The following is a 26,292-nucleotide window of genomic DNA, read 5'->3' on the forward strand; positions in this document are numbered from 1 at the left end:
GTAGTGAGCTTGGTGGCGGGGTGGGGGGCATTTAATCAGGCAGAAGGGTGGTGGGTGGGGACCCCATCACTTTCTTCCCTCTGCTCCAGTTAAGTCTATAGCAAGAAAGCTTGTGGATGGCCTTCCCACCAAATGCTTAAAGGCCTCATTTCGCCATCATTGGTTTTCACCTTGCAGCAGGCAAGGCACTGTCCATGCAGGAAGCCTGCGGGCTTCTGGGATGAGGGTAGGTCCTGTGTTTAAAGTCGCAAAGTGTCTGATTGAGTGGCCCAGCATTGAGAAAGGGGGGCCCACTGAAAGCCATCCCCTTGCCCTTGCTGCTGACCCCTCCCCCACTTCCCTGTGACCACCACTCCATGATCAACCTCCCACCATCATTCGCCTGTGGTCTGGGTCCCTCGGTGACTCTAGTCTTTGGGTGGGTGCATTACCAGCAGCAGCCACTGCCTCCCCAGTGGTGCTGCTGAGCAATGAAGAGCTGCTGGCCTTTGATTAGCCAGCAGCTCTCGGCGAACGGGACCTCTGCCCCCAGGTCCTTGATCCCAGGGAAGACAAGGTGCTGCCCAGTTAAGTGCCTTAATGCAGAAGGCCTTCCCAAAAAGAGGCAACGTGAGGTTCTTGCTGGCTCTCCAGCTGGTGGGCGAGATCCCCAGCACCTACATTAAATTCCACCCACAAATAAGAGAAAAAAAAATCCACATAGGGATAGAGCCACTAAAGGATGCACAAGATAAACTCACAGGTAATGACAGAAAATGGCATAAATATTGACGTTAATTTGTTTCAGTGTTTACCAAGTGGGCATGACATTAGAATAAATCTAAAAAGACACTTAAGTTAGAAATAAGGGAGATAATTGATAAACTAATCAAACTTAGGAAGGTAAATCCCTGGTCTGAATGGATTGCATTTGTGCATGTTAAAAGAAGTTAGGGAAGAGTTAAATGAGGCATTCTTACATATAATGTTCCTGTATTTCAAAAATGAAATAGAACAAGTCCAGGGATCTAAAGACCAGTTAGCTTAGTGTTGTGGTAAGAAAAATAATGGAATATTTACTCAAAAAATGTAGAAGACACACATCTAAAGACTGAAAAGAGTAGCCAGCACAGACCCCAAAAGGGGAAGTCATGCTTGACCAACCTTATTGTATTCTTTGAAGAATTAACAGAAAGCATAGAGAAGGATAATATAGTGGTTGTAATATATTATAATTTCAAGAGGCCTTCAATAGGGTGCCACACAATAGACCCACGTCTAAGGTTAGAAAATTCAGAATCATGATACAAGTAGCAATCTGGCTACAAAACATAAGAACATAAGAAATAGGAGCAGAGGTAGGCCATTCAGCCCTTCAAGCCTGCTCTACCATTCAGTGAGATCAAGGCTGATCTTCTACTTCAACACCATTTTCCTGCACTATCCTCATATTCCCTGATGCTTTTAATATTTAGAAATCTATCGATCTCAGTCTTGAACACACTCAACAATTGAGCCTCCACAGCCCTCTGGGACAGAGAATTCCAAAGATTCACCACCCTCTGAGTGAAGAAATTCCTCCTCATCTCAGTCCTAAATGGCCTTTCCCTTATTCTGAGACTGTGTCCCTTGGTTCTAGACCCTCTAGCCAGGAGAAACATCCTTCCTGCATCTACCCTGTTGAGTCTTGTAAGAATTTTGTATGTTTGAATGAGATCACGTCTCATTCTTCTAAACTCCAGAGAATAATGGCCCAGTCTATTTACTCTTTCCTTGTAGGACAATCCCACCATCCCAGGAATTAGTTTGGTGAACCTTCATTGCACTCCCTCTAAGGCAAGTATTCCTTTCCTTGGGTAAGGAGACCAAAACTGTACACAATACTCCAGGTACAATCTCACCAAGGCTCTATGTAATTGCAGTAAGACATCTTTACTCCTATACTCAAATCCTCTTATAATAAAGGCCAACATACCATTCGCCTTCTTTATTGCTTGCTGTACCAGCATGCTAGCTTTCTTAAAACAGAACTTAGGGGTTAAAGATTGCTTCTAAAACTGGCAAAAGGTAAGGAGTAATGTTTCACGGGAATCAGTGCTGGGATCACTGTTATTCACAATTTACATCAATCACTTCAACTTGGAATTGGAAGTACAATTTAAAAATGTGTGGACAATTCCAATATAAAGGAAGAATGCAAAAAAATGCATAAAAACATTAATAAGCTGGCAGAATAGCGGGTAAATGGCAAATGCATTTCAATATAAATAAGTGTGAGGTGGTGCATTTTGTTTGGAAGAATAAGGAGGCCGTATACTGCTTAGGCAATAAGAGTCAGAATGGGGTAGAGGAGCAAAGTGATCATGGGGTACGGATACAAAAGTCACTAAAAGTAGCACGCAGGATAATGAGGCCTTTGTAATAAAGCAATTCTAACATTGGGATTCATTTCTAGTGGGGTAGAAATTGAAAAGCAGGGAAGTTATGTTAAACTTGCATCAAATCTTGGTTAGACCACAGTTGGAATACTGTGCACAGATCGACTCTCCATATTGCAAAATGCATGTAAAGACATTGGAGAAGGTGCAAATAAATTCACAAGGACAATACCAGAACTAAGAGAATATACCTATCAGGAAAAGTTGGGCATGTTGGGTTCTTTTCTATAAAAGACTGAGGGGTGACATGATAAAAGATTTTAAGATAACGAAAGCGCTTGCTATGGTAGACATAGAAAAAATGTTTCCACTAGTTAGGAGTCACAAATATAAGACACTCACTAATGGATACGGAAGGGAATTAAGGGGAACTTCTTTAACCAGAGTGTAGCAAGAATATAGAATGCACTACCACAAAGAGTAGCTCAGGCAAATAGCATAGATGCATTTCAGGGGGAGCTAGATAAGTACTTGAGGAAGAAATGAATAGAAGGATGTGCTGATAGTGTGAGAGAGTGGGAGGAGGCATATGCGAAGCAGGAATGTCAGCATAGACTAGATGACGTAAATGGCCTATTCCTGTAAACTTGATATAAGTCAATGTTTGGGTAAAGCTTTCTGAACAATCTGTTTGTCATGTGTTTCTTACCAGTTCTCCCATTGCAGTATGCCTTGTTTTGTAATTTTCCACTCTTCACAATAACTGCAGCCTTGTATAGTCGTCCTGGGATGAGTCCTACATCCTTGATCTCATATTCTCTGATATGCTTCTCCACTGACACATTCAGCACAACAGAGGAGTGGTTGAACAATTGAATCCAGTAACTCTCCCAGTCTCCAGTAGGGGGCAGCCAGCTCATTCTCAGAGATCTTGTTGAACCATTGCTTGCCATTACCAAGTTTGAGACGTGATTGGGAACTAGGATCAACAATTTGTGTACAATTTAATTTCATTTAACAATCAGCAATTAGATAAATGCATTTCCTTATTTTTTTTAACAAAATTAAGGTTAAGAAGTTAGTTTTATATTGTGCCTTATCATTTCCTCAAGATGTCTTAAAGCATTGAAATTTAGTCACTGTTGTCACGTAGGCAAATATGGCAGCCAGCCAATTTATGCACAATAAGATCCCATAATTGACATGTGAATGGCCAGAATCTGTACTTTGGTGATGTTCTCAGAGATAACATATAGCTAGGAAACTTTGAGAACTGCCTACTCTTCATTAGTGACTTTTCATCTAAAGGGCTCTGCAGCACTCCCTCACTACTGCCCAGACATACCAATCTGAAATGCTGAGCTCAAGTCCATTGGTGGGAATGGAACTCATGATCACCAACTGAAGCAAGCTGACATTCAAATAGGGCTTTCATAATTGCCAAATAAATTGTCCTTTCTCACAAATAATAAAAATTGCAAATACTAAACAAAAATATTTGAAATACACAGATCATCAGTCAATAAGTGTAAAGGGGGCAAGCAGGTTAATATTTCAGATATAAATCCTTCAGATTAACATTACAGGTGTAGAAGTTACGAACAAAATACCAACTTAACTTTTCTGTGCCCAGATGCTGTGGGTCTTATACTTTTTCAAACTTCTCTAAATTTAAGTTAGTTGGAAATTAAAAGCCCAGGTGAATGAACAACATTTCCTATGCACTCAATTTAATGGCAAATTGCATCATACTCAAACCATAACAGGAAAAATATGGTTTTAGTGATACAGTGAGTATATAAGGTGTAGGCCAGGACTCAATGGCAGTACTCTTGACTCTGACTCAGAGAGTTGTAGATTCAAGCTTCGCTTCTGAGGTTCGGCATGTACTCTAAGCTGACATTGCAGTACAATACTGAGGAAGTGCATGTTGGAGAAGCTGTCTTTTAGGTGAGATGTTAAATCGAGGCCTTGCCGTGTCACATCTCAGATAAAGGTAAAATATCCTGTGGCACTTTTGAACAAAGAGCAAGGCAGATCCCCTAGTGTACTACTTTATATTTCTCTCTCAACCAATGCGACTAAGGCAGATTATCTAGTCATTTATCTCACTGCTGTTTGCGCAGACCTTCTATCCTCAACTTGACTTCTGCTCTTCCCTACATTACAACAGTGACTACACCTCAAAGCACCTCAGTGGTTGTAAAACGTTTTGAGACATCCCAAGGAAATCAAAGGCACTATAAAAATGCAAGCGATTTTTCTTTTTTACCCATGTTATTACACAATAAACATAATCATTGAATAGGGAATAATGATTTCTTACAAGTGATTACAAGATAGCAGGTAATCTAACTTGGTTTATGGTGAAAAATGCCAACTGAATTCTCCTTTTTTAAATGTAGTAAATCTGCAGCATTTTCTACTTGCATTTCAGATTTCATCTCCAATATAATTAAGGAGCTTGATTGATATGTTAAAAATTACAAGACTTTTCTAATTTTCAAATACCCCTGAGATTTGATTACTGCCTAGAAAACATTTTAGTTCGCTGATTTTCTAGTTTTATGGGATGCTTGTATTGAATGTTTTGTCTGATTTTGCACTGACAGCTGGTATACTCCCAGTCATTGATACATGCTGAGCCTTGCACTCAAGAATTAATCACTTTGACATCACTATTATGAATTTAAGAAATATATTTGCAGATAGCTATCAGTACAGTGCAGATCTGTGATTCTGTGACTTTGACATTACTATTATGAATTTAAGAAATATCTTCGCAGATAGTTATTGATAAAATTAATGATCAGTGCATAAAATTCACATTAAATGACCCAGAGCAAAGTGGCATTTAAGTACTTGAATCCAGCCTTCAATTCAACTCTAAACCTGGAGGACTCTTGCTGCAGTACTTGATGCCTCATTGGATTATCTTGAAATACAGCACGTTATTATTTAATTAAACAATGAATGAATCTCAATGCATTGGACTGATGCCAAGTCATACCAGTCAGGACTATTTACATTTGATATTTTATGGCAATCCCATTGCTGAAACCCCAATCCTTAAAAATATCCTGTGTGGGGTAGTCACCATTAACTAGAAATTCAACTAGACCAGCAACATAAATCCTGTGACTATTAGAGCAGGTCAGATACCAGGCATTCTGCAACAAATGGCTCACCTTCTGACTCCCTAAAGTCTCTCCATCTTATAGAATGCAAGCCAGGAGTGTGGTGAAAAATTTACCTGGGATAGGTGCATCCAAAATAAGAAGCTCAACATCAACCAGGACAAAGCAATCCACTTGATCAGACCCCACCTACCAGTTTAAACATTGGCTGCCTTTACCATCAACATAATGTGGCTGCAGTCTGCACGCTATCTAAAGGATGCACAGCAGCAAGTCACCATGGCTTCTTTTTACAGAATTTCCCAAACCCTCACCCTCCACCATCTATAAGGATAAGAGCAGCAGGCCTATGCGCCCATGCTCTCCAAGTCATACACCAGTCCAACTTAGACATATATTACTGTTCCCTCATTGCCGCTGTGTCCAAATCCTGGAACTCCCTACCAATCAGCACTGTGGAAGTACGTTCATCATGCACTGCAGTGGTTCAAAAGGAAGGCCTACCACCACTTTCTCAATGAAATCTAGGGACCTGTAATAAATGCTGGCCTAGTCAGTGATGCCTACATCTGCAATGAATAATAATAAAAACCCCACTGAAAAGCAAATATTTTATTACAGATAGCAAATGATGTAAGGAAGATTCTGTTACAAGGTCATTATAGTTACTTCAATCATGTGTGGATCTTACCAGTTCTGCCACTGCTCACAGCTACTGCCTGCAGCTCTCCTCTGATGGTTTTGATTGTAATGTTATACAACCGCCCTGGAGTTAAACCTCGAAAGATAGTCTCTGATGTACTTGACTGCAAACTCTTGGTTTCTTTCACTGATCCCTGATAAGACAGTGTAACATCATATGAATCTACATCTCCCTCAGCTCTCTTCCAGGAAACCAGGAGGCTATCCAGGCTGCTGTTATTTGACACGATCACAGATGTAACCTCTCCTGGAACTGAAAGAAGGAAAATAACTATCATTGCTGTTACCATAGATCAAATAAAGTGACGGGAAGATGCCCACTGTGTACAGAGTGAGGAAGAGCTAATAATTAACAAGTAAGATTTCTTCCTCATTCATGGAAATATGTGAAAATTACAGTATTCCCCAATGCCTATTCTGTTAATGCATATGAAGGTAAATATGGAATCATTTAAGTTCATTTACTTTGAATTAACTTTTAATGACAATGATGACAAATGTGGAGGGGGCTTTAATAAACTCCTATTATTCCATATGAACTATACTGAATCCTTCCCCGTACATGGTTAGCTACCAACCTGAAAATCCTCAGAAAAAGAGGTTAACTATTAAAGTTTTATTATTTTATTAAATATTTAACATTTAAACATTTTAATATTATTTTATTATTAAAGTAAAATTTACTAAAGGCTGCTGCTAAGCCAGATATTGCGTTCATCACCTACGCAAGAGAGAGCCAGCAGGAATATTTGGTAATTTCCTCTTCGTTAAGTTGTCTTAAAATTTGTTATTTTAAAGGGAAAGCGGTTGTTTCTGCATAATTTGTCAACGCAGTAACAGGGAAGTGTGAATTGAACAGGTTAAGGGCTGGACAGCAACGTTATCAGATAGAGAATTTTTTTCTATACATCCTTCCCGAATATAGTGACAAAGATTTAATCTTACAACCTTTGAAATTGCTATGTGGCTATGAGCATAGGAATCTCTCGTACAGGACACAAAATGGTTTCGAAGCCAGCATTTATTTGAAATTCCGGCGAGTTCAGAGGCAGGTGCAGTCGGCAGTATAACTCCGGGGTCTGCCTGCTGACCACCAGATGATACAGCTGCCGGACAGAGCGGTGCACAGTGACTTTAACTCACTTGTGCCACATGGCTTTGGCTCTGCACAGTGGAGGTGACATTACTGGCAACTGAAATTGTTAAAGCAACCAGACTGTTAGCAAAACCACCTTTAACAACTATTTCACAAAGGTTATTTGGTGAGAGACGTGATGAATGACTGAGACACTACACAGTGTTTCCGATTACATTCGCTTTTGTTTTTAAAAAAGGCTAGAAAAAAAATAAGATCTTAAAATCACAAAGTTATGACCCAATTTATAATCACGTTTTATATAAGCAGCAGCATTTGAAACTGGCTGAAACGATATATTCACCAAAATGCATCTCACATCCTTTTTTCTAAACTAGGGGGGGATGATAACATATCCAACGGACTCCTGTTTAGGAGTCACAAGTCTTTGGACCCCGGTCTTTAGTTATTGGTTAATTTGCGGTCATGCGATTACTCAGGTCGAGGTGTGAACAGTTTGGCCCCATTTCCTCATTTACCTGTCTGGACGGATTTAGAGCTGACGTTTTCTAGCTCTCCAGCTACGCTGATCACGGTGAGATTGTAAAATCTTCCGGCTGTCAATCCAGTGAAAGTGTGGCTCTTTGTCGAGTTGGAGACAGTGCTCTGCTGAGCCACATTTCCTTCGTAAATCAGTGACAGTCTGAAGCCGTCCACTTTCCCCGGGCCAGGAATCCAGACTGTGCTGAGACTATTCGACTTCCTCGAAATCTGGATATCCCTCACCCCGGAGGGAGCTGGAGTGACCACAGTTAAAAACAACAGGTTAGATCAGTCGAAACCGTCTCAATCTTTTTAGACAAAAATCTGACTATAGTTAATTATATTGGGCATGATAATCCTGTATAATTGTATCGCTCTGTAAAGAACCCATGATTGATGGATAGATGGTATTGAGGTTACTATTTAATAGGAAGTTTGCATAGGCCCATCAACTAAATCATGATTGTTTATTACGAGCCCTATCTAACCGCTAGAGACGAAGGGAATGGTACTACCACACAGTGAGGACAATGTGGGACGAGCAGACCGTAATGTATGAAGATTTGCACCAACTGAGACTACATACAGAGTCCAGGCAGCTCCTTTAATATTACAACAATTGGGAATATGCTCAAATCGATTATCTTGGAATGTTTTTTAACGCATGCATTTATACAAGAGGAATGGAGCTGAAACATGGTGAGGCCACCTCCAGGAGGTAATGCCATCCCTTTCAACCAAGTGCACATTGAGTGGCTTGGCACTGGGTGACGGTGTGTGGTTTGTGTAATGGGTAGAGCAAAACACGCAGCATGGATGCTAACAGTTTAGGTGGGAAATTTGTAGAACCAGAGGGTCACATCTTTTAAAACCAGTGCAGAAGGTCAAAGATACCATATATTTCTCATGTCCTAAAACTGGCCCAAAGTTACACAAGATTCATTTTCTATTATCAATAAAAGGGAAACAATACTCATGGCAGATTTTTAGTTAGCTCTTGAGATGTGAGCAACACTAGCAAAGCCAGCATTTATTGCCCATCCCTAATTGCCCTTGAGAAGGTGGTGGGGTGAGCTACCTTCTCAACTGCTGCAGTCCATGTGGTGCAGGTACACCCACAGTGCTGTTAGGGAGGGAGTTCCAGGTTTTCCACCCATCAGTCAAGGAATGGAGGTATAGACCCAAATCAGGATGGTGTGTGCCCCTTCATAATCTTGAATGTTTCAATGAGATCACCTCTCATACTTTGAAACTCCAGAGAACATAGACCCAGTTTACTCAGCTTCTCATCATAAAGCAATGCTCTCATCCCCGTAAAACTGTGACTTACACACTGCTGCCACTATGCGCTGGTGATGGAGGGAGTGACTGTTTAAGGCAGTGAATGGGATACTAATCAAGCGGGCTGCTTTGTCCTGGATGGTGACAAGCTTCTTGAGTGTTGTAGGAGCTGCACTCATCCAGTCAAGTGGAGAGTATTCCATCTCACTTCTGAATTGTGCCTTGTAGATGGTGGACAGGCTTTGGGGAATCACGAGGTGAGTTCGTGCTCCCAGCCTCTGACCTGCTCTTGTTCTTACAGTATTCACCGATAGAAGCAGCACTGAAATCACATCCAGTGAAGTTTTGCTATAAGTTATTTTGAGCTTTTTTTCTATCAGGCTTCACTATCAGGATTCATGGGAAGGTGCAGAATAAGTCAATGGAATTCTGGTAGACTTTTGTCAAATATTCTGCAGGTAATGTGCTTGACATATAAAACATAAGAAATAGGAGCAGGAGTAGACTATATGGCCTGTGACCCTGCTCTGCCACTGAATATGATCAGGCCTGATCTTGGGCTTCAACTCCACTTTCCTGCCTGCTTCCCATATCCGTTGATTCCCCAAAAGACAAAAAATCTGTCTATCTCAGCCTTAAATATATTTAATGATGGCACATCCACAACCATCTGGAGTAGAGAATTCCAAAGATTCACAACCCTTCGAGTGAAGAAAATTCTCCTCATTTCAGTTCTAAATGATCGGCCCCTTATCCTGAGACTGTGCCCCCTTGTTCTAGATTCCCCAGCCAGGGGACACAACCTCTCAGTATCGACCCTGTCAAGCCCCTTCATAATCTTGAATGTTTCAAAGAGATCACCCCTCATTCTTTGAAACTCCAGATAATATAGACCCAGTTTACTCAGCTTCTCATCACCGTACAAGTCTCTCACTCCAGGAACCAATCTAGTGAACTTTCACTGTACTGGCTCCGATGCAAGTATATCCTTTCTTAAATACGGAGACCAAAACTGGACACAGTATTCCAGGTGTAGTCTCACCAAAGTTCCGTAAAACTGTAACAAAACTTCTTTATTCTTGTACATCAATCCCCTTGTAATAAAAGCCACATGCTGTTTGCTTCCTAATTGCTTGCTCTATTTGCATGCTAGCCTTTTGTGTTCCTTTTACAGGTACATCCAAGTCTCTCTGAATATCAGTATTTACAAGTTTCATGCCTTTCAAAAAAAAATTCTGCTTTTCTATTCTTACAACCAAAGTGAATAACCGCGCACTTCCCCACATTATACTTCATCTGCCACCCTGTTGCCCACTTACTTAACCTGTCTGTATCTCCCTGCAGCCTCTTTTTGTCCTCTTCACAGTTTGTTTTCCCACCTAGCTTTGTATCATCAGCACACTTAGATACATTATTCTCTGTCTCTTTGTCTAAGACATTGATATGGATTGTAAATAGCTGAGGCTCCAGCACTGATCCTTGCGACACAACTAGTCACACCCTGCCAGCTTGAAAATGCCCCATTTATTCCTATTCACTCCTTCCTGTTCATTAACCAATCCTTTATCCATGCTAATATATCACTGCCAACTCTCTGAGTCCATATCTTGTGTATTAACTTTTTCGTGTGGCACCTTATTGAATGTCTTTTGGAAATCCAAGTACAACATCTACTGGTGCCCCTTTAGTTACTTTACTAGTTACATCCTCAAAAATCTCTAATAAGTTTGTCAAACAGATTTCCTTTTCGTAAAACCACGTTAACTAATCTTCTAATCATACTATGTATTCCTAAATGAATTGCTAAGGTGTCCTTAATAATAGATCCCAGCACTTCTCGATGACTGATGTCAGGCTAATTGGCCTGTAGTTCCACGTTTTCTCTCTCCCTCCATTCTTGAATAATGATGTTACATCTGCTAATTTCCAATCTGCTGGGACCATTACAGAATCTAGGAAGTCATAGCCAGTGCATCCACTATCTCAGCAGCTATCTCTTAGAACATTAGTATGTAGGCCATCAGGTCCTGGGGATTTTAGTCCCTCGAGTTTCTCCAGTACTTTTTCTCTGTTGATGTTAAGTACCTTAATTTCCTTGCTCTTATTAGACCCTAGATTACCCTCCATTTCTGGTCTGTATCTCGTGTCTTCTACTGCGAAGACAGACAGAAAATATTTGTTCACGGTCTCTGCCATTTCCTCATTGCAGCACAATTGGAAACAGTTGTAAGGTGTCTTACTGGATTCATGAGTGGTAAATGGTAGCTGCAGCTTCAACTTCAGTAAAGCTATATTTCATTTATAATGTTTGGCTCAAATTACTATTCTTCGCCCCGGGAGAGGTTGCACATCTTGGTCTTGCAAACCTGCATTCCCAAGTTGCTCTGCTCTTTCACATTCCCCATTCAAAGTATCACCATTTATTTAACGTGATGTTTTGTCTATTAAAATGAATGATTACAAAAACAAGAATTGTATGATTCTGATTTTTCAATAAGCAATCTCTATGGCTAAGACTTAACACCAGGTGAGTAGTAGCAAAAATTTGACCCTACAGTAACATTGTTTTATTTTTGGTTTTGGTTTGGAGAAGACAATTTAACCATCTAGCTTACTCTTACAAACCACACATTCATTTTCTTATGGGCCAGTCTTTGTTTGGCACATTAATGGAGCATGAAATGACAAAGGGTGTGATGCTTCATATATGGATAGATGTTATTCAAAAAGGATACTTGCAAAATTCTAGAGAATTTTGTACAATCACTAATGAAGTCTTGATTTTATTCCCAATCTGATATACATCAGCAAATCTGGCAGAGAAATTCATGGCGTTTTTGTACCATTGTAACTTACCTGTGGATCCAAAAGTGTGGGGTCCATTACGACTCCTGTTTCCAGCAAGTGCCTTTATAGTGAAGCGGTACGTGCTGCCCGGTGTCAATGTTAGAAAAGTGGCTTCTTTTTTGAGCGAGCTTCCAGGGACGTGGAGGTTCTGAGTTTCTCCATTGTCCATTCCAAATAAACTGACCTCATATAAATCGACATTCCCAGGTGCTGGTGCCCAAGACATGTGGAGACTGGTGGAGGTTGTCCTACTTTTAATCACTTCAAAGCTTTGGGGTGGTTTCGGGTCTAAAAAAAAAATCAAAACAAGATTTTAAAAAAAGAGATGAACAGAAAATGCTGGAAACACTCAGCAGGCCAGGCAGCATCTGTGGGGAGAGAAACAGTTCTGACGAAAGGTCGTCAACCTGAGACATGAACAGTGTTTCTCTCCCCATGTATGTTGTCAGGCTGCCAGAATAGGATTTTCTGTTTTATTTCAGATGTCCTACTATCGGATTAAAAGAGATTTGATGAAAAAAATTAAACAATTCTTGTCAAATCAATCCCTCAAATTATATTGTTCCAACTGATTATCCAGTGACTTATTTCTCAGTTTATAATTAACATGTTTTAATATCCTTTCCTGAAAAAAATCTTTTTTCTCTCTTATTCAGTATTTAGTATCCTTGTTTTAAAAAATTTCCAAGTTTTTTTTTTAGTATTAACACCACTTGCGGTAAAGCATCCCACAGTCCAAACTCTTCAGGTCAAAAAGTTGCTCTAGCTTTTCCTGTTTACTGGGGCCATTTTTTCCACATGGCCCTTGTAAACCCGAGTATTAAAAGGGCGAATTAACTTCCCAGCAATAGGTTTATGGGTCAGAAGTATTATTTTCCTCCAAAAGAATTTTTTAAAAAAGTTTTGTTGAGGAGTTGGTTAGGAAGGCAAATTCTCATAACTTGTTGATGCCAACGGTGAATTGGTTAAATGGTTATATAGACCTGATGCAAACCTGATGGAACAGTTCAACCTCAGATTATGATTGAGATATGGTGGAGGTATGCTTACTACCAGAAATATACATTTTTTTTGTAGTAAGTGGCCCATGGAAATTCTTGGAACTGAGTCCATTCATTAACACTTTTGTTAAATGAAGCAGCTATGTTAAGATGTGCATACCTAAGCATGATCGATTTTAGTGAAAAGGAGTGACACAAATACAAAATGACCAAGTGTCACGGTGAGAGTACATGAATACTGGGGGCCACAATCTTTTATCATGCAGTGCACCACACCAGCCATTAAGTGGACGCGGTGAGTTGTTGCGTGCTTCGAAGGACATTACTTATCTAATCTACTTGGCCACGAAAATAAAACACTTGGGCCTTTTCTAACATCCGTTAGAACAAAGGAACAATGTGTTTAGGAACTGGCGGGGCTCAGCCGCTCCTGGCTCGATTAAACTTTAAACCATTGTCGCATATTTAGGGATTGGCCCCTCTCCAGTAATATCACCGCCGTTCTGTTCTGCCTGGCCGTTAACATCTGTCTGCACTTGTATGGCCCAAATAAAGGCCTATTGTTGGGACCAGCTACCAGGATACGGTCCCAGGAGGGGGGCTGAGAGTGAAAGGTCTCCTCTCCTCGGATAACAAAAAAAGCTTCTGCCCTTGAAAATTGAACAAAGTCAAAAACCATTTAACGTGCCCAGAATCGATGTCATTCGAGAGAAGCTAGGCAATGGGGGTTATTTTGTCAACTTTATTCTATTAATTAAGCTACTTAGTAAGATAATAGGGCGACTAGTGAAATAATAACCAATCTTTCGGGCTAGATTTTAGCGACACCGGCTGCTTTTAACTTTCAAAAATTAAAGCTTTTCGATTTACTTTCTGAGAGGGTATCCCACACAGTTGTGCAGTAAATTAGTTTCAATGTGCGAATGGACTTCGCTGATTAATAATATCGTGGTTATTCAAGGTACTGGACTGTAAGAGTCAGACGGATTTGTGTAGTTTTTGTTCAGTCTCCTTAGAAAGTCGCTTTCGTACTGATTTAACTATAGATGAGAAATTGTTGCCTTTTATCTTTGATATTTCTACAGACTGAGGGGATATTTGGCTACATTTTTCTATAGATGTGAAATTGTTGCCGTTTATCTGATATATCTACAGACTGAGGATGTTTAGCTACATTTTTCTATTGTTGAGAAATTGTTACCGTTTATCTGATATTTCTACAGACTGAGGATGTTTAGCTACATTTTTCTATTGTTGAGAAATTGTTACCGTTTATCTGATATTTCTACAGACTGAGGATGTTTAGCTACATTTTTCTATAGATGAGAAATTGTTGCCGTTTATCTGATATTTCTACAGACTGAGGATGTTTAGCTACATTTTTCTATTGATGAGAAATTGTTGCCGTTTGTCTGATATTTCTACAGACTGAGGATGTTTAGCTACATTTTTCTATAGATGAGAAATTGTTGCCGTTTGTCTGATATTTCTACAGACTGAGGATGTTTAGCTACATTTTTCTATTGATGAGAAATTGTTGCCGTTTATCTGATATTTCTACAGACTGAGGATGTTTAGCTACATTTTTCTATAGATGAGAAATTGTTGCCGTTTGTCTGATATTTCTACAGACTGAGGATGTTTAGCTACATTTTTCTATAGATGAGAAATTGTTGCCGTTTGTCTGATATTTCTACAGACTGAGGGGATGTTTGGCTACATCAGGCCGTCTGAGGGGGTGGGGGTGGGGTGGGGGGGAGGTGGTTGCAGACGCCATCTAGTGGCCTCTTATCGGGACAGCTTCCCAAGTGGGCTCAAGAGCTGCTGGATATTCCAAGGAAGTTCTGTGTTTTTTCAGGTGAAGCAGGTTATTACCCCAACCAGTCCCCCCACACCAACCCCCGCCACACTATTCGCTTCGGGTATATTTCTATTTTAACTGCGTGAAGATGTGGAATTTTAAAGTAACGCTGTGGCATGCTCTAACAATGGTTTTGAATTTAAATGAGAATATAGAATAATATATATATATATATTTCCTGGCAAACAAGACATCCAATGCGATAATATCGCTAATTATAGGCCACCCAATCAGCTATCTATAAGCATTCCCCTGCTCCTTTGTTTTTCTATTATACAGGTGTGGGAGGTCTTGCGGCGCAGTGGTAGCTTCCCTACTCTGCTGCGCCAGAAGATCCAGGTTCAAATCCTATTTCAGGGATTGATGGCCATGGAAAGGTGCGATCATAACGTGCCCAAAACAGCCAAGAGCTGGAATACTGCAGAAGGCAGCAACAAACCACTGCTAAGCCAATGGAATTGTCCACCGCACCAATGCTCTCTTAGCCCCTGAGGGAGGATGTGTACAGGTGTACCGAGGTTGACTGTTCCTTACCTGTTTGCACCGCTACATTTGCCGATAAACCGTCAGTAAGGGACGTAACCAGGAGCTGGTGAAGCGTGCCTGCCTCCAGGTCATTCAATTCACACTCGTAGGTCTCCCCGCTGTAAAGAGTTGGGCTGCAGCTTTCCACCCACGACTGGTTCAGTTTGTAAGCCACGCTGTAATTACAGTGACTCCCCGGGCTGTTCCAGCGAAGGTGAACAGAATCTCCAGACTGTGTGATCCCTGTCACATTAACTGTACATCTCTCAGCCTCCACAATCCCATGCTGGAATAAAATTAAAATCAATTAATTATTCAGGCACTGCTTCCAGGCAAAGCGACGCACTTACAATTCCCCAAGCAGATTTCAAACTTATAAATGTAAACCAAAATGTTCAGCGTACTGACAAATAAACTGCTTACAGAGGTTGATAAGTTCAGCAAAAAAAAAGGATCAGCATTATTTAATTTAAGTGGAGATGCCCTTTATGTGCCGTAAACTTTCTATGAATTCCAAGACTATGAATTCCCAGCACCTCCCAACAGTTTCAGACGAGTCCACGCAAGATCACATGAATATTAAATACCGGTTGACAGACAGCTATACTGGAGCTCACCTTGACTAGGCTGGATACCATCCATAATAACATGAACCTCGTTTCATATCCCAGCATTGCGTTTATAGTTCTTGTATAGCGATCCTCCCGGGCTAATGGGGAATAAAGTATTTTACAACAAATCCGAGAGGGACAATTCCTGTACCTCTCCTGGCGACTGGCGTTCAGAACCTCTCCGAGACAGAACGTGTACACAATCCAAACTCTGGAGGGGGTGACTTGGGGGGCGGGGGGGAGACCTGTTGCCGGCAGAAAATTCCCAAAATGTTCCCCAGAGGATCCTTGAGGTTTTCTTGATTTCGATTTTGTTTAATCTCTCCGGTTGGATTTAATCGAACACGCCGCTGGAGTTATCCATATACTTGTAACATCGGGTGTCATCCGTGGAATGGGGCTGATGTTGAATGTTGGCGCTGAGTTTTTGCAGGGAGATGGAGAGTTGTGCGTCCTGCAGTTCCCACGCTGCCATTCTGACCCAGTGACTCGACTGAACCGTTTCCATCGACTTCCTCAATCAAGAGTAAATGTCCTCGCCTCTTTTCCAAAGTATTAATGCCGACCTGGGACTGAAACCCGAGAGTCCCTCTGCCTTCCAGCGAGCAGTGCAAACCGCCCCGGCATTTTGGTTTTTGTTCTGTTTCTTTACTGAATCTGGTTTCAAGAGCGCAGGGGCAGGTCAAACAATTTCTTTCCCTCCACGATTTCCTCTCCTCCACTGACCCTCCCAGCTCCTTCACTCAGACCCACTCTCACTTTCTGGAATCTGTTTTTTTTTACCTCTTGTGGATGTGCCGCCTCCCCTCCCCGCCTCTCTCTCAAATTTCCTCGTTCTGGACCCACTGCTCTGACTTCCCACTTTCTCCCTGCCTATTGATCTCCCGTCTCTTTCGCCGCTTTCCTCTGTCCAGTTAGTGTGCGGCTCCGTCTCCCCCACTTACCCTCATGTTACCTTTTCAATAATTTGCCCCCTCCCCACCTTTTCTGTCTTTCTCTCTCTCTCTCTCTTTCTTCTGACTCTTATCCTCCCCTCAGTTACTTGGTTGTCTTTCTCCCCTCTGATTTTGGGAACAGTAAGAAGTGCTGTAAAACTATTTTGTTCAGTTTCCCTTCCCCCCCCATTTAGCTGACTTTGTGTTTTTTTTTCCGGAGCACCGAGACAAACGATCACCAGCAGCTCCAAGAAACAAACATTATGCTTCTGAAATCTCTCAATACCGATCCCGCACGGATAAAGCGCAGCCGCCTCGTCCACTTACTATTCAGAAACTAACCCTTCTTAGAATTTTAAATTCCATTAGCTGCCAGGGTGAGATTTGAACCCACACTCCCAGAGCATTAGCTTGACTTTTACTAGTCCAGTGATATTACCATTACTCCACCAGCTTAGTGCACCACCAATACACCCCCCTCCCCCTCCCTCAAAAAAAAATCTCTCACTTTGCTCCCCTGTGAATGAGCTGTGCTGTTTTATTTTTCTGAGAGGCTTTCTCTAGTTTGCTGGTTTCTGCTGTGGACGTCAACACCTGGACTGTGGTTTTCAAATATTTACTGTTCATTGTGTGGCACATTTTCTAAAATGCACAACGCACAGTTTGCATTATACTCTGCAATTCTACATATACACGGGACATTGACTAACTGCCAAGTGGAAAGGTTACTTTTCATGTGATATGAGAATTCAAATCGCAGGACTACGGATTGAGAGGGTTCTCATTGAATGACTCTCCCGAACGCGCCGATTGGGATGTTGTGTTTAGTTTGATAAAAGTAAATTGTTTAGATATTCTGCAGTAGTCGGTTGTTCACAGAGAGGAGCCAACAATGGAGCGGCGGGATTTGTGTCGTTCCGAAAGAGGAAAGTGCGGATGTCAAACACTGGGAGGGCCAGGATGTGCTTTAATAGTCAGCGCGGCTTCGCCCATATACTTACCCAGGGTTTCCTGTCATTTTTCTAACCTTGATTTCAGACTTTATCAAGAGGAAAGGGCTTTGCAGAACTTTTGTCTCGCAAGGATCTGAACTTGCACATAACCCGTGGGTTATTTACAACCCAAACCAGACGGTCAAAGGCAAACAATACGGCCACGTGGCGCGCTGTTTTCTCAAAAGATGGACTACCTGTTAGCCTGTTAGAGACTTTCTTGAAACGGGACACGCTCTGCAACCCTCTCACCAATGTACTGATTTCAACTGACGCCCAAGTTAGTGGATTCGTAAGAATAAGTCAAATTTCAATGTTTTACAAGCCAGGGTAACTCCGGTTAATAAAAAAAAACCCAGAAAATGCTGGAAAAACTCAGCAGGGACTGACAGCATCTGTGCAGAGAAAAGAACGAGTTGACGTTTTGAGTCCCTATGACTCTTCTTCAGAGCTAAAGACGTTTAACTTCTCTTTAGCTCTGAAAAAGAGTCATATGGTCTCGAAACGTTAACTCTGTTTCTCTCTCCACAGATGTTGTCAGACCCGACTGAGTTTTTCCAGCATTTTCTGTCTTTATTTCAGATTTCCAGCATCCCCAGTGTTTTGCTTTTATCTCCTGTTAATGCACAATAGATTGCCTTTGGAGTACAAAACAAACCTGTGGTTGAAATGCATTGAAACTGATCTAGCAATCAGCAATTCATTTGGTCTGAGTACTTAGCAGAGTTTGTCTAAAAGGTCCTAACATGGTCTCATATTGCAGAAACTCTTTAGTACCCAAATTGACCATCTAACGAAACCAACGAGCGATAATGTATTCTTAATCTTGGGATGGCTGCATATTCTGCAATTTAATTGCTCCTGGATACATCTAAACACACCCACAAAATGTTCAGTTTTACACATCACAGAGGCAACGAGTAACTCCACATATAACTCACTCAGTAAATATTAGAATCCTACAAAGCAGAAAAAGGCCATTCTTGGCCTCACCACTGTCTGCTTTTTGAAGGAACTATCCAATTCATCCCACTGCTCCACTATTGCACCATAGCCCTGAAAATATTCCAACCCACATAACTGACCCCTCTTCAAGTAACTGTTATTGCCATCTTGCGTGTTTCTATAACATTTAGGTTTTAATCAGACAATAGATATGCCAATAATCTACCAGCCGCACTTCACGTTGACAACCTGATGGTGGCACCACTTTATCCATTCTCTTGGCGTCCTTTTTCGGCACTGTCCTATCGATGGGACAGTGTTTCACTTGGAGTGCCGCTGCGATCTCTTCACTTTATACTGCCGACTGACCAGCGTTCCATCGTGCAACGCTGCTGGGGACATGCTGTAAGATGAGCCTAGAAGATGGCCAAGTGACCTTGCCTATATCGGGCTGCAGCATGGGGACACATTAAAGAACCTGCCACAAACCATTCCCGAGCCCTGCCCATTATGAGTGACACACGCCCTAGTTTAGATTGTAATCCATTTTGATGTCACCCATAAAAGTGAATGATTTCATTTGTTGTTTGTGCAACCTTATTGCTTATAGAGTTGCAATCTATTTCAGTCTATGTGAACATAAGTCTCATTCCTTACATTTCTTGGATGCCTTAATTTTTGGGTTCATCAAACACTTTATGAGGAATTATAGATGGTACAGTACTTAGGGATGCCACTTTCATTATAGATCATTTAGCTTTAGTATAGGACAGGTTGTTAAATAGTAATTGGAATCTGACAATATTAAATGGTCAGAATTCCCTCACTAGAAACAACATTGATAGGCTGGTATAGTGTAATAGCTGTATCTGATTAACATTTAGTTCTGTTGCATTATATATTTGACAATAAACCAAAAAAAAATCTAAATAAATAATGGGTAGGGTAGCTAGTTTTTATATTCTCACACTAGTAAAACCCAAGTCAGAACTAATAATCCAGGGATGGTGAATCCAGATCTCATTATAGCACTGAGAGCATGAGACCAATTTTAATCATCTGTGGAAACAAAAGGCTGGTGTAAAAAACATTTTGAAGCAGTCAAATCACTGCAAAAACCCAACTGGTTCACTAACGCCCTTTATGGAAGGAAGCCTGCCATCTATACCTAGTCCCACACCAATGTAGTTGACTCTGAACTGCCCTCTGAAGTGGCCTAGGAAACCATACAGTGGTTTAAGTATAAGGCCAGCCAACAAAGAACAAAGAAAAGTACAGCACAGGAACAGGCCCTTCAGCCCTCCAAGCCTGCGCCGATCATATTGCCCATCAACTAAAACATTTTGCACTTTCGGGGTCCGTATCCCTCTATTCCCACCCTATTCATGTATTTGTCAAGCTGCCTCTTAAACACCACTATCGTACCTGCTTCCACCACCTCCTCTGGCAGCGAATTCCAGACACTCACTACCCTCTGTGTAAAAAACTTGCCCCGCACATCTCCTCTATAGTTTTCTCCTCTCACCTTAAATCCTATGTCCCCTAGTAATTGACTCTTCCACCCTGGGAAAAAGCATCTGACTATCTACTCTGTCCATGCCACTCATAATTTTGTAAACTTCTATCAAGTCGGCCATCATGCTTCTCAGGGCAACTAGGGATGGGCAATAAATCCCAGCCTTGCCAGTGACACCCACATTTTGAGAATGTAAAAAACACATTTACAATCCTAAATTACAACTGTATAATCCATACAGAAACTTTAATTACTGATTATATTCAGTGCTAATAAAACAAAAAAAGGTAGCTCTTTTACAAAATTATTTGCAAGTGGAAGAGTTACAGTGATGTCATAATGTTTGATGTGCCTCTGATATTACTATTTTACAGTAGTTCAGGATTTCTATTCTGCTTCCACCCCATTAGGTGGGATAACTGCAGCAAAAAAGGCACCACCAACCTAAAGGACCAAAGCCTTCTTGCTTTCTTAGAATCGTAGAATTTACAGCACAAGAAAGAAGTCACTCAGCCCTTCACACTCTGCCAGCTCTCTGGAACACCTGCCCACTTAGCCCAAGTATAAGCTTCTGAAAAGTCAAATTTCAAAATTGTCCACTTGCAACAGAATCATGAGTAATTGGGATGTGTGCTATTCTCTCATTTTGTGACTAACTTCTACACTGATCAGTTCATACACATTTTAGCTTGGCTCAGTTGATCGCATTCTTGATTTGAATCGGGACATTATGGGCAAGTCCAAAGGCTTGAGCACTTTAATGGACTGCTGCCTGAGTGCTGCCTTGTTAGAGGTACTAACCTTCAGAAGAGACGTTAAAGGAGACAAGTCCCATTTGCCTGATTAGATGGATACAATAGATTCCACTGCATTACTGTACTTGAAGAAGAACACTGAGTTCTTTCAGTATCCTGGCCAACATTCCTCCCTCAACCATTGCCAAAAAACAGATTAACTGATCTAATGTTTCATTTGTTATTTGTGGAACCTTATTGCTTATAAACTGGCTGTTGCACTTGCCTAGAACAACTAAACTTCAAAAGTAATTCATTAGTTTTGGGGATTCTTTGGGACATGACTGCTTTCCTTATCAACTTATTATTTCTGAATGAAGACTACATTCTGGCTGGTTTGGAAGGAGTAACCATTTCTTTGATTTTGACATCTTTCAGCAACATGTTTGGCATTTTTGTGTCACTTTTATAATTACAAATCCAATTCTTACAAGGTCTTTTTAATCCTGCATGGAAATGTTTAGAAAATAAAGTATGTTTGCCAGTGTTGAATGTCTGTCACGATTTTCTTCCAATGACTCTTTTAAAAAAAAAGCTTATTTGTATTTATTGCTTTAGTTTACTTGTCAACTGGCCTTTTGCTTAAGTACTTCAGTTTTGGAATGCTTCATGATATTGCTTATTATAGGTCAGGTAAATATTTGTACCAAGTTGTTAGCAGATCTTTTTCTTTTTACTATTAGCAATAACTGGTTTGTTAGCTGCCTTATGTGCTGTAGAAAGAATTTTAAGTGTATCTGACTAACATCAGCAGTGATCTGAATTGAAGATTCTGCAGGTATGTATAAATGGGGCTAAAGTAGTCTGACATTTGTTATTAATTGCTGAGTTCAATTTTCTTATTATGGAAAGGCATTTAATTCATATCAAGTCTGTGAAGCTTATCTGTGTGATTTGCGTATGCACATTTCTGCATTTTGCACATATTTATATGGTGTTATAAGCTACAGGACAGCACCCGTAGGGTTAAATAAATGTAGCACATTGAAACATTTCTCCTTCAGATGTGCTAAAATATCCAAAAAAGCTCAATTTTGAGATGTGATACAACATTGATAGGGAACAATATTCATAGGAGTGGTTGTGATTTTCTCCCTGTGAAATTCAATTGACTATAGAATAATTATTAATGAGTGTATAAATCAAGGAGAAAGTGTTGAAAAAGAATTATTTTCAGAGCTGCCCCACATTGTTATTTGCCTCCAAAATCTTTAAAGCACTGTTCAGCTGTATCAAAAAAAAATAGAAAATTCTGGGGAAGACCAATACAAAAACTGTTAATGGGCAATTTAGTCTCATGTGGTGTTACACAGCAATTGTAGTACTCGTGACTAGAGTTACTACAGCTGATTTTGCTACTGATGATGAAAAATACCTGCAACAGATCAGACTCTCGGCTGAATAGTGAAACCCTGGGATACTTTTCAGGCTTTGAGGGTCATGAACACAAACAGTATTGTCACCAGTGGATTACTGCTGCTGTAGGAGTTGAAGGTGCAGAACAGGAGAAGCGAAAGGAGCAGAACCAGGAGGGGAATGCTTGTAGGCACAGAGGCAAAGGTTACAGTATAGCCTAAGAGGAGAGAACACCTCCCTCTGCCCCTCCAGGTAGAAAGTTTACCAGTATCAGTTGCTTGAGTCTAACAGAGGAACACTGTATGAGCAAGTAGGTCACAATACTTGCCATCACATCTCTGAAGGCCTGAAGATGCATTCTACAATAAGTATTGCTTTGTCTATGGCAGTAAATGGAACAGAATTGAACTACTATGTGACCAGAAGACTCTAAGAGCATAGGGAACATTATTAGAGTTAACCAATATGTGGGACAATGATGAATAATGTAGGTAACTAAAATTTGTTTTTACACACATTAATGGACATTGAATTTGCCATAACATTCCCATCAGAAAGAAGCTAAGGAATTATGGAAGTTTTCAAATTAATAGGTTCTCAAGAATATAGACATTGTGGACCATGCCCATGTTCCTATTTGGAAATTCATTGTTATTCCAATGGCCTACATATACAGAACAAAACCATCGCTCCCTGAATGTGTAAGTAGCTTATTCTGCTAAACAAGAATTCTACATGTGAATAGTCATTTAATTTTGGCTGAAGGGCACCCTGGATCTTACATACTTGTGTAGTCAAGCATTCCTGCACTATCTCTGGGTGACAGTAGGTTGGATAGTTGGTTCCTGGGCAATACGAGCTAAACACTGAAGCCATAGTTATTAACACATGTATTAAGAACAACTCTGATCAAGCTTATCTTAGTGAACATATTTAGCATACTGAGGCAACAGCTTATATCCCTCGTCTGTTATGGGGGACCTTTGCTGTGTGCTCCTGCAAAGATGAGCAAAAGCTTTGCTGTTTGTTTCATGTTCCACAAACTATGGTCCATTTTGGCTTCCCCATATATGCGAATGAAAAGTAGTTGCGTGACAAAGCAAAATAGAATGACTTTGTGAAAGAGGCTCTATCAGTTCACAACAATGAAAACACAGTGAGGTAGGAAACAATTCAACTCACAGCTTTTTGCCTAATTTTGGCGAACATAAACCATTGTATAATGTACGTGTAGCATCTGCTTTTTCAAATCTTTGTTTTGCCTTCCATTTTATATTGTTCACAAAGTAACTGAGTTTCACCGAACCATCAGTGAAGGACATGATCGTGTGGATAAACCATTAAACCAATTGTTTTGTGAACTCAGTACTCTTGCTTATCTGGCTCCCTTTGATGTGGTTTGAACCTTTAAGTAATTCCAGTTGCTGGTGCCCACATCTGCCATGGTTGCAAGGAGTCCTATGCTGCGCTAAGTGTAGTTACAAAGGATACCGTGGAAGATTACTTCTTTCAGTGACAAAGTCTTGTACAGTGGCACCAGTGCAATGACCAGTACCACCGTGATCTTGATGCTATCTGAAATGCTGACACCTGTCACTTGGTTATGTCATTACATGATCAAGTTGCCAACTCCAAGATCACCCTGCTGTGGACAGCTAAATAAATCTGTACATGTACTGGTGCAAGCATGTTCCTCCAGCTTTCAGAACTCAGCTGGGCAGCAAAGAGACTTGTGAATTTCTGTGCAAATATGTGCTAAATCTGGTCTGAATTTTTCATTCATATTAAGACCCCAAAGCAGTCACATGATCATTGACAGCTGTCCTGGGAGATGATCTCAGTGCAACTATTGTCTGCATAATAGAGTTCACAAGTGTAGAAATTTGCTCTGGAAACATACCATATGGGCAACCACATATCAGTGTACTCACTCAAGTTGATTATCGCAAATTAGCTGACATGTTTCCTTATATGACAACAGTGATTACACTTCAAACTTGGCTGTATTTTGCTTAGGGGCATGGCGAGATCTTGAAAGACGCTTTAGAAATGCAAGTTAGTTTGTTCTTGCTTTCAAGCTGGAGATGACAGAGACATGTTGTTCAATTGTCTGATCAGATCTCCTCATGCACTTTAACTGCCTTTGGTTCAGCATGTTCTCAGAGCTGTTTCCATGACTTTGTTGGAAGTGCAATGGAAATCCAGTTTATGTGTACAAATGTGGTTTCCATTACACTTCTGGCGCAGATATGGTGATGGAATGGGAACAGCTCTGGGGAAATTCCAGGCCTTTGTAAATAGGCCCAACTGAAGCCTGCATTCTCTGCTATGGCCCATAAGTTGCCAGGAACTTGCAGAGAAATTTGTTTGCTCTTCTTTACTCCCTGTCATTACTTCCTATTCTTCACCCATGTCTGTTGACTCACCTGCCTGTAATTCCTCCACTGATTTATTATCTACTGCTGACACCGTATGTGTATTTGTGTGGTTATTGGGTGCTGATGAGAGTGGTGTCATAAGGTGCTGAGGTAACTGATGTTCTTCAGTGGTTTGGGGTGCTAGCCTCTGTTGGTCTGTGAAGAGAGCACATGGAATTTCAACCAATGCATTAAGAATGGGCTCTGATGAAAGGAAATCAGCCTGAAATGTTAGCTCTGTTTCTCTAACCACAGATGCTGCCAGACATGCTGACTATTTCCAGCATTTTCTGTTTTTATTTGATTCCCAGCATCTGCAGTATTTTGCTTTTGCACGAAGTTTGGGGTACTACTAGAAGAACTGCAAATGCCTTAGGCATGGTCACTGTTTATGCTTAGAAAAATAAGTGCTTACTGTTTATGCTTACTTTTCTAAGTATCTAAAATGAAGTATAGCTAAACAAAAATGTGTCTCTTTGAACATAAAAATGGTTCACCATGGATTATTATCTTCTCTGGACTCACAATGTTAAGCAATGTCTTTCAGTCAAACAGTTTTAATAATGCACTATTGATGCATGGCTAGTGGATATTCCTAGGAGTTACCAACACCTATGGCTCTCTGATTCTAAGCAAATTTGTCCTGCAAACACAGTATGGTAATGTCATATAGTGAATGATTCAGAATTTAGACAGATTGTGCACCAAATTTTAGGTACAACCCTGAAGGCAATACATAGCATGATGTGAGCTTCAGAAAAGAACATCACTAAAAGAACTTACTGAACTGGAGTTACAATACAGTCCCACAGTTCTGGGTTACTGTCCAATGCAGTATTAACAATTTCCTCAAGCTGACTTGTACTTATTTACCTTGATGGTTTCAACCATCATTGCTATGTTAACACAATAGTCATACTTATTAATGTGATCCATTTTGAGGTTCATTTCTTTCCATATCCAGAATATTTTGGCCATTGTATTCACACTGTCTATCGCTTGCTGGTGTGCTGTGTGCATGCTCACAGGGTGCTGTTGATACCACAAAGATTTTCACCTCTCCTCAAAACTTTATTTACATGTGTCAGAATAGTGGATAAAGTAGTCAATTTTTAACTTGCCATGGTGGCTCTTTCTGCCAGGGTTTGGACACTAACCAGCTGCTTTAATGGATTGTATAGTTACATGATCAGCTTAACTGCTTGACCGTTATGAAATGGTCATTATTGCAAGTAGCCATTCTTGACTTTCTAGTCATCAAAAGAAAAAAATAATTGTATTCAAACTGACGTCTTATTCAAACACACTTGCATCCATATTAGCAGGTCACTATTTACCTGCAAAGAGCAAGTTAATTATGGACTGCTGGTCATTCATAGCGATATGAATAAATTACA

The 26,292-nt window shown here is 40.6% G+C and overlaps 1 protein-coding gene and 1 non-coding gene across 4 annotated transcripts in view; both read right to left on the bottom strand.

Moving 5' to 3' along the window:
- LOC144696519 (receptor-type tyrosine-protein phosphatase beta-like) overlaps positions 1-26,292 on the bottom strand; it is a 105,948-nt gene that overhangs the window by 56,740 nt on the left and 22,916 nt on the right. For 2 of the 3 annotated variants that reach the window (XM_078567908.1, XM_078567907.1), the window contains exons 5-9: positions 15,339-15,615; positions 11,952-12,230; positions 7,811-8,068; positions 6,186-6,449; positions 3,067-3,336 (exon numbers count right to left, since the gene is read on the bottom strand). In XM_078567908.1, coding sequence (XP_078424034.1) covers positions 3,067-3,336; positions 6,186-6,449; positions 7,811-8,068; positions 11,952-12,230; positions 15,339-15,615 — 1,348 coding nt within the window. Of the gene's footprint in view, positions 1-3,066; positions 3,337-6,185; positions 6,450-7,810; positions 8,069-11,951; positions 12,231-15,338; positions 15,616-15,946; positions 16,705-26,292 lie in introns of those variants that run through there. The other variant, XM_078567909.1, reaches the window with a different exon arrangement.
- On the bottom strand, positions 17,091-17,224 carry LOC144696849 (U11 spliceosomal RNA). The gene has a single exon (XR_013580257.1). It is a non-coding gene; the product is annotated as a U11 spliceosomal RNA (small nuclear RNA).

This window comes from Cetorhinus maximus, chromosome 22, assembly GCF_964194155.1.
Source record: "Cetorhinus maximus chromosome 22, sCetMax3.hap1.1, whole genome shotgun sequence".
Lineage (NCBI taxonomy): Eukaryota > Metazoa > Chordata > Chondrichthyes > Lamniformes > Cetorhinidae > Cetorhinus > Cetorhinus maximus.